Raw genomic sequence first — 14,607 nt, forward strand, 5'->3', positions numbered from 1 at the left:
TGATTTCAACCAATATCATCAATCTCCTCAAACTCACCTTGAAGATCAAACAAGGAATCTGCTGCAGTAGCTTTATTTGAAGGCGCCTGTGTAATTGGTTTAAGAAATGTTCTGTAACCTTTTAAAATAGATGCCATGAAACGTAGAAAAGCTTCCTGTATCTCCATTTCAAATTGTGTCATCTTTTTCTGCCAGGAGAAGTCTGCCTCTATAGGTGTCATCTCAACTGCCAAGCCTTCTTGGGTCTTTCTGTGAACTGAGAGGAGAGTGGAAAACGGCAAGTTTGAATAAAGGGAATTTTTTTAAAAATATAGAAAATATTTTCTGAAAAGGCTGACTGTCAAAGAACACTTAAGCACAAAAGAATGAAAAAGAGTGCAGTTCAAAGAACAACAGTTTGGAATCTGAAAATTTCCACTGCTATGAATTTCAGCTTCACTAATGGCCTCTTACTTCATCCCCAGGATCAAGCTATTATCTCTGCTAAAGGTGAAATAATGGTGTTTGCTAAGTGACTGTGTTTTTTTAATATGGCAGCTTGGCTAAAAATCAAGCTTTTTGTAACCTGCAAAATATGTTTGTTTTTCCTAATCACACAGCAAAAGAAAAACCCTTTTAAAATCACCACCCTTACACTTTCGTCCATAGTGTCAGAAAAATGTGACTTGCACAGAACAGCTTTAATCCAGATGCACCATAATTGCATATTCCAGTTCAATTTGGAACCATGCAGTTACTACAGATAGGGCTGGTTCTCATATAATGATGAACCACATTTTTAAAAAAATATATATTGTGGGCTGTCGTGAATGAAGCAGTGTGCATTCTCTCCATGGTTTGTTTAGCAGTATGTGTAAACCAGGAACTCTGGCTTGTGTCTCCTGGTAAGTGAAAGAAACAACCCAAGAATAAACCATAGGTTCTTTCTCTGGTTTGCTGGGGGAGAGACAAACTAGAGCTCCTGGTTCATGTAAACAATGCAGGGACACAGTGTCCCTGGGCCGTTTAGCAGCTCCTGCTGCAAACATGCTGTCTCATTCACAACAATCCACAATTTAAAGAAAATTATCTCTAAACCAGCTTCTAATAACAAACAAGCAAAGGACCCACAGAATGATTACAAGTTTACAGATTCTGCAGTGAAGACTAACAGGCAGTAGTAATTTAATGTTTTTTGTCACTGTCAAATTATTTCACAGGGTTATTAAGGGTGCATCCTATGCATATTTAAACAGGATAAGTCCTACAACTCCCAGTATTCCCCAGCCAGTTATATTTCTGTTGTAGAACTTTTTCTGTCTAAACATGCATAGGACTGCACCCTAAGAGGATAAAATGTAATCTGCTCTTAGCTCCTTAGAGAAAGGGTAGGATAAAACCATCAAAATAAATACTTGGGAGGTATAAAATGCTTCTGCTTCTGCTAATAACAACGACAACAACAAATTTATTCTATATAGAGGGGTTCCCTTCCTTTATTTTACACTTCAGTCCTTGCAACCAATTTCAGGTAGAACCAGGTTGTTACAAATATGGGGCAAAATCCAACATCATGTGAGGTCACATCCACACATGCAACTGGTCCTTTCCCTCCTCTCTTCCTCACAGTCCCCCACATCCCCACAGGTCTTCTCCAGAAGGTTCCCCAACCCTCCAGACTGCATTTCGAGGGTGTGCAGGGGTTGAAAAAGGGAGGCACAATGCCCCCCTCTCATTCTGCTGATGGAAACCGTTTTGTCGATGGGAGGGGTTAATTGTATACCACCCTTTAAACTGAAGAGACAGGGAAGCAGAGAAGGGCGAAAAATTTAAGAGGAGATTGCAGTGTTAGGTGCTTATAATAAGTGAAACTTCATAGGCTGCCTCTTACACTAATTTGTGGGGAAACGACGAGTTCAAGTTTCAAAGTCTCTCCAATACTATAATTTTCTTCTTTTGATGAGAGTAGCTTCTATTACCCTCTGCCTTTACTTACCTAATGCCAGCTGTGGATGCAGTTTCTTTAAGGTGCTGAGAAGGCTTTTGCATGGCTTCTTTGGAAGCTGCTTCCAGTTCATGCTCTTCTTATCATCTGATCTATATGATGAGACAAACACACACAAATTAAACCTGAGAAATAGTTAAAGGTGGAATGCTCAATTCTAGGGTTTCCTAATACCTAAAAACAAGAAAGGGAAGCCAAAAGCTTCCACTCTACCTCCAAAACACTTTTCATTTTTTTCGAAGTGGAACACTTAGTAGTAGCTATTGAGGTTCACTAGAAAGCGATACAACTCTCTCAGTTGAATTTGGAGCTAATCCCAAATTCCCAATTTACAGCTACTTTTCTTTTGGTTTCATTTAGGAATTATTGCAAGTTACTTGACCTCATATTTCAATGTCTGTACCTTTAAAAAATCACTTTCTACATTTGAATTGAGTTTCCCCCCCTCAAATTTCCTATCAAATTTACTCCATCACTATGCATATAATGTCATACCTACTGAATTATTATAAAAAGTCTTGAATATAAGAGCATTTTATATATGGAAACATATTCAAATGTTATATATTTTCAGGTACAAAATCACTTCCATGCCTTAAAATCCTAGTAAACAACAGCACAATGCATCTATACATTATTTCTCTGACACAAGAGATTAATTATAAGGTCAGCAATTATGTACTTCAGCATTGGTCAGGGGTTTGCCAATTGGGAACATACTGCATCCCGACGGTAAAAGACATGTTTTAATCCTTATGATGGAAAAAAGTAGTGTGGAGACTCAACAAGCATGGGCCAAGTTAACTTGAATGTTATGAAATTACACAAAACCTATGCCCCTACACATGCAAATCTGGGAACAGTTCCTTTATATGCAAGATCTAAAGGGGGGATGTGTTTGTGGGGCAGATGTGCATGCATAGCTGCAACACACAACTTTCCACTTTCTTTGTAGCCATTCTCTGCTGAAAAAACAAGCTGTGCGCTTTAAAGTCAGCCTTGTGGTCTTTTGCTGTTGAAACTGCTACAACGAAAATAATTTACTATAATTCTGGCTCCAGGTATGGGCCATTTCTATGGGTACACACAGAAGACCACAAGGAGAACTGTGCTGGATCAGACCAAAGGCATTTTGCTTCCGCAGTGGCCAACCCACTGAAGCCCACATGCAGGACATGAGCGCGATAGCCCCCTCCTGTTCGTGTTCGCCAGCAACTGATATTCAGAGACATACTAGCAGCCATTGATAGTCTTATGCTCCATACAATAGTCTAATCCCCTTTAAAGCTGACCAAGTTGGTGGGCGTCACTACGTCTTATGATAGTGAATGTTTATCTGTGCACTGTGTGAAGAAATACTTCCTTATATCCATCCTGAATTTACAACTATTCAACTTCCCTGGATGACCCTGGATTTTAGGATTATGAAAGAGGGAGAAAAACTACTCCCTATCCACTTTCTCTACACCATGCATAATTTTACACACCTCTATCTTGTGCCCCTTATTCACCATTTCTCTAAGCTAAAGAAGCCCAAATGTAAATTTTCCTCATGGGAGAGTTGCTCCAGCCCCTCATCATTTCCCTTGCCCCCCTTTTTTACCCTTTCAAGCTCTCCAGTCATGATCCATGTTGGACTTGGTTATAAGTTAATATTTGACTGGCGAAATACACTCAATGTGTCATTTTCCTTGGTGATGAGAGTACATTTTGCAGTGATTAAGAGAGAAAAAAAGCTGCATCTTGAAACAAAATAAAAGCACACTAAAAACTAAAATCGGTTGGGGGGAGTTCCTTGATCAATTTATGGTCATGTTTTGTAATTGCAAAGGTCCATAAAGCATAGACGTATATTCAGATGTAGAGCCTGACACATTCAGGGCTGAATTTGGTTTTTCATTAGAGGAAATATAAATGCAAATAGAGAGGAAAAGGTCTTGGCCAGAGTCAGCAGCAAATCAGTAGCAACTTAGGCTACACACAAGATTGGATTTCAGTGGAACATAAGCAGTTCAATTGATTTCCATTTTCAGTTTTCTAACCTTTTGACAGGTAGTACTGGAAGGGCTAAAGATTCACCACACATTGCAAGTCATGTGGCTGACTTGGCAATCATATTAAAATGGACTTAAAATGAGGCATGTCCTTGTTTAGAAGGACAGCAGCTACAATTGGACCTTGTTTCTCAAGGTGAAGCAAACAGAAGTAAACTGAAGCCTTGATAACTTTAAGGACGAGCCCCTCTCTTTACCCCCTTGGAATGCAAGAGGTGGCCAGGGTGGGGTGGGGTGATGGGACACATTATTCAGCAGTGAATGCAGTACCTGTTTCTAGAAGATTCGAAACGTTTACCTATTTAGTCAATATTGGTCATCGCCTATCTTATTTTATTTCGTGTTATGTATTCAGTTGTTTTGTTATTGGTATCAGCAGATATTTGTATGGTTTTTTTAATCAGCTAGATCACATTACATGGCTTTCAATAACCCTCCCTACTGAATGTTACTTACGAATGTTTATAGGCTGTGTTGTTAACTGTGAAGTACCACCTTATAATAAGCATCTCAGAGAATTTAATGACAACAACTTCCAAGGCACATGCATCACTTCTATTTTGTAGGAATAGAAAAGGAAGCCAATAAATCAAGCAAAATTTGGAGGTGGAGTGGGGTGGGGGAGAAGAGGAGAAAACTACGACAATAACATGTCAGGGCCAGGATAAGAATTATAGCTTTTCCATACCCCAGACATGCAACTAGGAAAATTCTACATCTAACATGTAATCAACCCTCCTCTTAAAAAATGACCAAAAAAATATGATAAAAACTGACCTTTCATCCCAATCAGATCAACATACTAACAGTTTCTCATTGTCACTTCTGCTAATAGACTCTGAAAGCAACTGAATGAAGAGGATGTCTGGTGAATGAAAGCTATTCAACATTATTTTGGCAGTCAGTAATGCTTCCATCACTATACTATAATATAGCCACTAGCACTAGACACAGAAGCGACAATGAGAAACTGTTAGTATGTGGATCTGAAGGCCTGCTCAGCTGTTATAAGTGTTGTGTCTCTGACAGTGCTTTCCTTTTCTGATAAGTGCTACTCTTCCTCTTCCTCAACCCAAGGTCACTTTACATGCAGAAGATACCCCCAAAAATGATGGGCTTGCATTAGACTACAACCTGTAGTTAAGTACCAAGATACTATGCACATCTATTTTTTATTACATTTATATTTCACTTTTCCTTCAAGGAGCCCAAGGCAGTGTGCATGATCCCCTTCCTCTCTATTTTATCCTCACAACAACCCTGTGATGTAGGTTAGGCTGACAGTCATAGTCACTCAGTAAGCTTCATGGGCAAGTCTCAGACCAACACTCTAAACACTCCAACACACTGGCTCCCTGTGCCACACATCTGTGTCATTCTACTGTATGTATGGAGATGCACACCATTCATATTTGCAGCCCTAGGGGATTAGGTTCACACAAACTATATCTGCTATTAGATTGCAAACACACAGATGTGCACATAACCCCACATGGGCGTAAAAACATCGACCGTTCTCCTAAACTGGGATTTCTTGCACAGCAGTTACAGAAAGCCATGGCTTGAGAGATAGTGGAGCAGAGAGGCAGAAAGAATGAGCTGTGAACCAGGACATCCCCAGTTCAAATTTCATCTCTGCCATGAATTTATTAGCAAACCTTTATTAGCAAGCCACTATCTCCCAGTCTCCTCTCCACCTATCTGAAATATCACAATAATACCAATCTTACATAGTTGTTGTGAGGATTACAGAAATAATAAGTAATTAAGTCAGTACAAGTCTACACACTCGTAAAAAATAGGTTCAAATGAGCTCTTACCTAAAAATTTAGTTAATTTAACCCAAGAGTTCCCTATACTGAATCAGTGTTTCATGCTGCTCAAGCTTCATAACTAAGAACTGGTTCAGATCATTACCCACACAGTACTTCCCATATAGGAACATCTGTGAAGGTGTGTTATTTCCTACAATTATGTACTTTTGGTTTCCTGAGTCTAACTCCAGAGGACACAATTTGCAGACCAGCAAGCTGTATGTTTGCAGACAAGCAAGTTATATGCATCACATACTAAGTTTTACAGGCATCCAGAGATGAGAATCATTCACAGGATACCCAGTATAAAACTGCAGTATGCGAAGTGACTTATAATTGTACTACAAATGGATTTAGGCCTTCTACTTCCAATGATTTTCTGTTGTGAACAGGATGTTGCTCCAAATGAAAGAATAGAACTCAAAGGAACAATTAGAACAATATTAATTTTACCTCCTTCAAATTGATAATTCTCTTTTCATTTCACTTCTATAACTTGCCATTTCTCCTTGGAATGCATTATCCTGGAATGCATTCCTAGCTCTTATGCCAGTTTGCAGAACAACAGTAGTGCCCTGCCAAAACTACTTCCACTGGTATATTCGACCCATTATTACCTCCCCCCCACCAAAAAAGAAAACAAACAAACATGAATCCTAAGAAACGACTGGGCTCATGCACTAGTTCACATGCTCTGCAGTGCAACAAGAAGTGAATTCAGAAGCAGGAGAGCCAACAATAATTTGAATGCAAGTGGGACATTAAATCTTCTAAAATTCGTAAGATTAGGAAGTCTGTCCCTCAACAATTAGCATGTAGCTGCTTAGTTCAAGACTATCTAGCCTTCTACCAGAAAGTCTATGGTAGCCAGAAGAGCAGATTATGGAACCTCTGCCTTCAAAGGTCCACAGTGTCACTGTTAGTTAAGATACAAAAAAGAGTTGAGCAAGAAAGAGACCAAATTAACGACAGGTAAATTAGGGCTTGTGTGCAAGAGACAAAGTTTATTGTGATCCTACTGTGTACGGATCTGAGGATTTTGTTTAGCGAGGACTCTACTTATATTTCACAGCAAGCCTCACCAGAGCTGCATCAAAACTACACATAGCACAAAATGGACAAAATGGTCAGAGATTGATTAAAAAAAATAAATGAGCCCAGTGCGGAAAGTAGAGCAGGCATGGCACTCAATAAACTCTCAGGAAGGAAGTGCAATGGGTCCTAGCCTCAGAGAAAGAGTCCTCTTTATTCATATGAGGGTAGCTTTTTTAAGGGCAGTTTACACTAACTTTATGTTTGTACATGAATAAAACATTATTGGCTTGGAATCTAGCCTATTTAGTTTAACTTCTAAGCATGTAAAGCCCATCGTTCCACCAAGCGATGGCAACCAAAGTGGTGTATTTTCTGGTATAACATCGGTTTGCCATCTGTAGCTTTACAATGACCTTTTTCTAATTTCCCTCCACCCATCTCCCATACAACTTTTCTGATTGTATGAATGCCTGACACAAAGAAAGGAAATTAACCACACACACACACACACACACACACACACACGAAGAGGGGGGGATGACGACTAACGTGGATGCTGTGGAAGTCCATTAAACAATAAGAAACTCAAAACACATGTGCCAAAATTGGCAGGTTCTTGCAATTCTGATCATGAAATCAGCCAAAGCTTTGCTGTTTGCCTTACCATGCAGGGTTCTGATAGTACTAATAATCCTACAATCCTACAAGTCTAATATGAGAAAAGACTAAGCTTTTCATCTCCCTCTGCCACCCGAGAGTCTACTTGGGATGAGATGGGGAGCAGGCTTCAGGCTCATGCACCAGCCAAATCCCAACACTCCTCAATGCCAAAAGTGGGGACCAGTTGATTCCACATTATCCATTTGTGACCACCCCTCTGTTTATAGATCCCAACAAATGTAAAATCATCTGGTGCACAAAGCCGTAAACAACTTGGGTCCAGTCTACCTAAGACAGTGCTTTCTCCCTTACCAACCTGCCCAATCACTGAGGTCGTTAGAGGGCATGCTCATGGTAGTTCCATGTGGATCTGTGGCCCAATTGGAATCCACCAGGAGAAGAGCCTTTAGTGTAGTGGCCCCTTCTCTGTGGAACTCTCTGCCCCTGGAGGTCAGGCACACTAACACTAGGCTGCTTCCAGTGCCTCCTGAAAACATCTCTGTTTTGAGAAGCCTTCCCCAACTGACTAGCCACTGTTTCTTTTTATGGCTCCTTTGTTTTTAAACTGAATAATTTTAACTTGCTTTTTAAAATCTTCTTTCTTTTACTGTTTATATCTATGTTCACTGCTCCAGAATCTGTGTTAGATAATTGAGCGGTATATAAATGTTGCAAATAAATAAATCAGGAGCAGGCCTTTGGCTCACACATAGGCTCCCTCCCCTGCTCCCATCAACATGGGAGGAGAGGTGGGGGGAGTAACAAGTGAACAGCCCCCACTCCCCATCAGTAGAACATTTCAAAGGATGCCACTTCCTCTAAAATATTAAGACAAACTTCTATTTAAATGAAGCTAATTTATGTTTACTAAAGTGATTTTCCCTTTTAATTTCACTTGATTATATCAAGCTATTCAACAATTGTTTGTCCAATCTCAGTATTTCTTTCCAGTAATGTAAGTGCTACTACCTTACATAAAACCAAAAGAACACTGGATTGAATCCGAACTTGTTCTTAAGATGCTTGGTGTCTTCTGCTTCTATCAATTCCCCTCTTCTGCTGCACACCCCTATGCCAGTCCTATATTGTTCCAGAGGCTCTGCTGAAGCTCAAAAGCAGATTTTGAAGGACTAGCAGCTGCAGTGGTGAGGAGAGGGGAAAACATTGCTATATCAGCTGGGTTCCTTTTGTGCATCTTGGGATCCAAGCAGTGATGTAAGTAATCTTTTCCAGAAATACATGTTAACATTTTCCTTGAAAATATATTAGTTTACCATTTTTGACTAAGAGGAAAACAGCATTCCCTTCAGAAGCAGGAAACCTGTGGCTGTCCAGATCTTTTTGGATCCAACTCCCATCAACCCCAGTAAACATGGTCTGGTCAGAAGGAATGAGAGTTGTAGTGCAACACTATCTGGAGGGCCACAGATTGCCTATCCCTGATTCACATCATACAAAAGAAACTAGTCTATACTGTACTAAGGTATATACTGGAACAACAAAGGAAGCACGGATATAATATAAAGAATTTTTTAGTGCATAAACTAGAGTCATGAAGAGATCTGTCTTGTCAGTGAGACAAAAGGCTGAGTATTAAAGCGTGTCTTCCTGTAGAATTTCACTCCTACATTTCCTGTTTTCACTCAGTTTGCTTTTTACAAGGCATTTATATCTGACAAGCTGCTCCCAAAACTCTAGGAATGGTGTGGTGAACTACAGTTGTGGCGGGTGGGGTGGAGAACAAACCCTAAAAAACTGGCAGCACAGCGTGTGAGCGGAAATTCTTACACAAGCCTAACGGGCTTTTGATCTATAGGTTTTAGGGTTTGGATAAAATAAATTAAATAAACACATTCAAAATTTACATTAATACCTTGAAACAGACATACATAAAGACAAAGGATATAAACAAAAACTTAAAAAACACACTTACATGTACACCATGTTTGTGTCTAAGTCAATGCAAACAACATCCTGTGGTGGGTCATACAGATCAAAGTACCGTGAGTCAACTCCAACTATAAATGGGACAGGAGCACTGAGCACCGTTGCCAGAGACAAAGGACAGAGGGGGATGTAAGGACACTGCCACTGAAATGGAAAGATCATCTGAAGGAAAAATGAAATGAAACCCATGTATTAAAAAGGAAAAGAAAACTGTAACATCAAGTATCCCTAGTGAACGTGGAACATCAGAGCAGGAACAGTAGCAGCACAATTATATAACTGCTAACTCAAAACAGTACAAAAAAGATCTAAAATTGTTGTTTAATTATTGTTAGTGCTGCTGCAGGTCTGCTGTCCTGAGACACTGTCTAGCCTAGACGGTGAGGGGGGGGGGCAGAGTTCACAAACAGCCCAGAGTTTACAACCCAGTAAGAAATCATGGGTTCTCTTCCTGGGTTGTTCATGGCTAACAACCCATTGTTAAAAAATAGTGCAGGCTTCGTACATAAGGACAACCCATGATTCAACAACAACTCTCATTGTTATCCCCCTCTTTTTTGTAATATGTAAAAGCAATGACATGCATGTTTTAAAAGACACAAAATATAAGGGTCCACACATCATTCATTTTGCTTAGACTAAAAATGGATACAACAACAACAACAAAAAGTGTCATTGAAACTGTGTTTTAAAAGGTGGCTTGCATACGTTTTGAAAGAAGCAGTTATATTTTCCCTTATAACTGCACTAGGGTATGAAGAAAGAATGTGGAAATCCCAAGATTTCCAAACTCTTAATCTGTGTTACCTATATGGGAGAACTGTACCCATTCAGCATAAAGAAAACTGTGAAGAATAGTTAGGGCTGTATCCAATTGCCCCACCATCTGATGGATGACTTCTGTCAATGGAACAGGGAGGCCCCACCCCACCCACCCCGCATCCTCCAACACATCCTCAAAATCTGCTCCAGGGCACAGGAGCTTGCAGGGTAAGGAAAGGAAAGAATCCCATTGTGTGAGCAGAAGTCTGAACACATGGTGTCAGATTTCACCCATAGATTAAAAATTAAATCACGTAAATGCGTTAATATTTTAAATTCACATTTAACAAGCAACATTTGCCAAGTATTTTTACCAATCCAAACACTTTAAAAAATACATGCTGTGGACATGCAACCCTCGCCCACCAACAACTCAACCCAAATTGGTTCTTTCTTCTTTCTTTCTTTCTTTCCAGTTTGCACAATTAAAGAGTTTCTTCTGGTACTATCATTGCCTGAGTTCTCTTAATATTCCAGTTTTGCAGATATTCAAAATGTGCTACCAAAACAAATGAACAAAACTAACCAACCAGGAATCATCAGGGTCGCTTGACGTACTGGTCCCTCAGTGGCTCAATCAGTCCTTAACAGCAAAAAGCTATGAATTCACTTAAGCTATCCCTTTATAAAATCCTTGAACAAGAAGAGTGATTGCAAAGTTCTCCAACTGTGCCTAACCTATCCACATAAGTGTAGTAACAATTACTACTACTCAGTTCTTCACACATTTCTTCATGAAATATTCCAGTTTCTTCCATTTTATTGGAAGGTCAGTGCTGCATTATTTCTGAAACCAATAAACTTTCAGAGTTCCAAGTGTGGGAGGCAAGAGAATATCCACAGAATAGCTTAACAGAACAAAGCACTACTGATAATTCACAGCACTTGCAATGTACAACTTTTTACCATTCAAATTTTGTATCCAAAATGAAACAACAGTATTTTAGGTCAAAAATAGAATGGACTGCCTACTAAAATTAAAAGGACACTATGGATCAATCTGCACAAATATAATTAGTTCATCTTAGAAGAGTACACAGCATACTTACAGCTGCCACTGCTTCAGCTACTCCAGTCAACACAGCTGGTCGGAGAGAGTGTAGCAGGATCTTGCCTTCCTGCAACACGAACAGGAGTAAAGTAGCACAGTTTTCTGGTCCAAGATTCATTAACAGAGTGCTGAAGTTTGCACCACTAGAACGAGATCAGAAGGCTCAGGACGGCACTGTTCATTATTCATAATTACAACAGCTAGCAATAAACAACAACATACAGGACAGAAACACTGAAATCCCATCCTATCTCCTCCTATAGAAGTTAACAGTGCAAAGTTCTGGTTATGCTGTAGTAGCCAGAGCTGAATCCTGTAAGGCAGGCAAGCAAACAGAGCTCAATTTCACTTATCCCCACTTCAAAAAGCCCTGCTACACTTAACACTACAAGCTGTTGTTATGCATGCAGTAGGATCTTATGCTATGGACTGTCAACAACCTATCCAGCTAACCCTGCATGTGGATTTCCCCCAAAATGTCTGCAGAGGAATAAAAAGAGAGATGCACTGGCACCCCTTAACCCAGCCTTATGCTTGGATGCCATGCAGTGTTGGATCAGGCTTTACATTTATTGACAGTTTATCACATCTTCAACTATTCCACATATTTAAAGCCCATTAAATATACAAAATAGTTTTTAATCTGAAAAGCATCATTGTAGTGATGGAAACCATTACTCTTTTATTTAAGCAAATTTCTAGTTTTACACACACACACACACACACACACACACACACACACACACACTACTTGGCATGAGCTGTGACTAATAACTATATGGTTAATATTTTAAGTTTTTAATTGGATGGGCAATGTATTATTTATTCATTGATATCCAGCAATTTGAAGATACAGTATATGTACACCTGCCATCCTTTAAATATTGGAGATATTGACCATTTTTACCTGAGTGGCAAGGGTGTAGAAACTGGTTGAGACAGTATTAATGCATCATGTGCAGAAAGCTGCAAAATGGCAAAACACAAATATTAGTTATTTGGCAGCTTGCAGAAAACCCATTTAAACATTCTAATCCGCCATGCGTTATAACGGTTAAAGAGTAATGTGATTGGACATGTAAACCACAGCAGCATAGTGAGAATAAGTAGCAATTCTGCAGTACATTGGAGTGCTCAAAAATGTTCACATACATTAATAGTCCTTACAACAGTCCTATAAGTAGAACAGCATTACTATCTCCATACTGGGGTGGAATGATAAGAGTCAGCTAGCGAGTTCATGGCAATGGTGGAATATAAACCAGTGAGTTTTTGGCTCAGTCTAAGGCTGCAATCCTATACACACTTACTTGGGAGTAAACTCTGCTGAAAACAATGAGACTTACATCTGAGTAGACATGTATATGAGTGCACTACAGTGTTGTTTTGTTGGGATATTCCACTCTGGTATGTGGAAAAGAGAAACCAGATAGTGTACTCATACCTAGTGAGTCACATGAAAGTTAGCAGTAAGCATTACAAAGGGAAAGGGGCAGTGGCATTAAGCTGTACCAGACATTTCACTTACCTGCACAAGGATTCTTGGTCTTTGAGGAGAGGGGAACGGGATGTTATGCATAAAGTGGGATATGTGCCTGCAAAGACATTTTAAGAAGTATTTGTCATCTTAAAATCAGCAATTTAGGATGTAAAATATACTCATAAAATCATCAATATATTTCAAAAAAGAATAAGGATTTGTGTTTTTTTAATTAAAAAAACAACTCATATAAACAAACTATATGGATTAGCCAATTTTAAAAAACTGAAGTTTTATACATGTCCTTCAATCAGAGCATATGGAAAATTTGCTTTTTCACTAAACAGGCTCATTTAAGCCCTTGCATAAACACTTAAATCAGAGACACTTGACAGCTAGACTCTTGCTAGATCATCAGAACTTGTATTTGTTTTTTGTTTGTTCTTTAATTAAAGCAAGAACGTTTCAGCAAAAATAACAATAGTAATATACACTATTCATCAGATGCACCAACTGGGGCCAGTCTTCCAACAGTTGTTCAGCATATCTGTTCCTCACTTGTATCTGCGAATCAGATAAACACTGACTGAAATGTGAGTGAGCGAGACAAGCTGGCTTTCCAAGACCTTCCAAGGTCTGAAAAGTGTCCCAACGATGGCAACAGGAAAGGAATTACTAGCTCTTTTCAGAAAAAAAAGAGAGATAAACCAATCACACAAAGGGAAAATAGGGAGATTAAGCAGAAACGACGTATAATGAGGAAATCCTGATGACAGAGAGAGGAGGAAAGAGTAAAGTGACATTTGATGTGGCACCCCAGTAAACGGCTTTAATGTCTTGTCAAGGGTTTGGACAACTCTGCCCTTGAAAAATAAGGCATATTTGTGCTCAGTTTAATAAAAAAAGAAGAACGCACAGGCTTAAAGTGGCTACGTCTCAGAGATTTTCAAGATCTTTTTTGAAGTAATCTTCATAATTGTGTTGCTATAACTGCAATACTGAAAATTAGCTGTTCTCTCTCCTCACTCTGATTATTGTATGTCTCCAATATATTATATATGAACTAGTACGGTGTGAACAATACTAACAGACTTTTATACAAAAGGTAAAGAATTTGGAACAGCAAAAAACCACCCTTATAACCTTTTGACCACCTCTATAAGAGAAAATGTTCTCTCTCATACCAAATTCTTGGCTGTCATGTTACCAATAGTTCTCATATGACAAGAGAATGCAAAGCTACTATCATCAGGTCTCTTAATATTAAGTTTGAATATAAATGGTAAAAAGGAAGGGGGTGGGAAACCAGAACGAAAATACAACACAGAGACATGCCCACAGGGTATTTTCAACTTCTTAAAAAGGTGGCAAATGTTTCTGTGAACTGGGGTGACCAACTAGTTTTGCAACCATACCAAAAAAATCGAAGTCTAAATATTATTCATTTGCATATTCATGCTAAGGCAGTAAAATAATTTTCCATTCTTTAGAATATAGATTTCATTTTTAAAAATTTGTTTCTGCTTATTGCAAAAGCCATGTTTGAACTTGAAAATATTAGTGCTCAAGAATATATGTTAGAGAATGCTCCATCTCAAAGTAGGCAAATTTAAACTAGCTGAAGAATAGCTCCGATTTAACTGGAAGACTGACATATAGCTTCCTCTCATCTCAAGCTCTTCATGACTATTTGGTTTTGGAAATAATGTCAACTACACAAGGAATTGTCAATGCAAACTTGTCAACATCTTCTCCATAAT

The 14,607-nt window shown here is 39.0% G+C and overlaps 1 protein-coding gene across 2 annotated transcripts in view; it reads right to left on the reverse strand.

The window, feature by feature from the left end:
- The window catches only part of DENND4C (DENN domain containing 4C), a 77,207-nt gene that overhangs the window by 33,106 nt on the left and 29,494 nt on the right, over positions 1-14,607 (reverse strand). For both annotated transcript variants that reach the window (XM_063129225.1, XM_063129224.1), the window contains exons 7-12: positions 12,896-12,962; positions 12,275-12,333; positions 11,366-11,510; positions 9,481-9,656; positions 1,976-2,076; positions 38-256 (exon numbers count right to left, since the gene is read on the reverse strand). In XM_063129225.1, the coding sequence (XP_062985295.1) occupies positions 38-256; positions 1,976-2,076; positions 9,481-9,656; positions 11,366-11,510; positions 12,275-12,333; positions 12,896-12,962 (767 nt within the window). The remainder of the gene's footprint in view (positions 1-37; positions 257-1,975; positions 2,077-9,480; positions 9,657-11,365; positions 11,511-12,274; positions 12,334-12,895; positions 12,963-14,607) is intronic.

The sequence above is a fragment of the Elgaria multicarinata genome, chromosome 6 (genome assembly GCF_023053635.1).
Source record: "Elgaria multicarinata webbii isolate HBS135686 ecotype San Diego chromosome 6, rElgMul1.1.pri, whole genome shotgun sequence".
Lineage (NCBI taxonomy): Eukaryota > Metazoa > Chordata > Lepidosauria > Squamata > Anguidae > Elgaria > Elgaria multicarinata.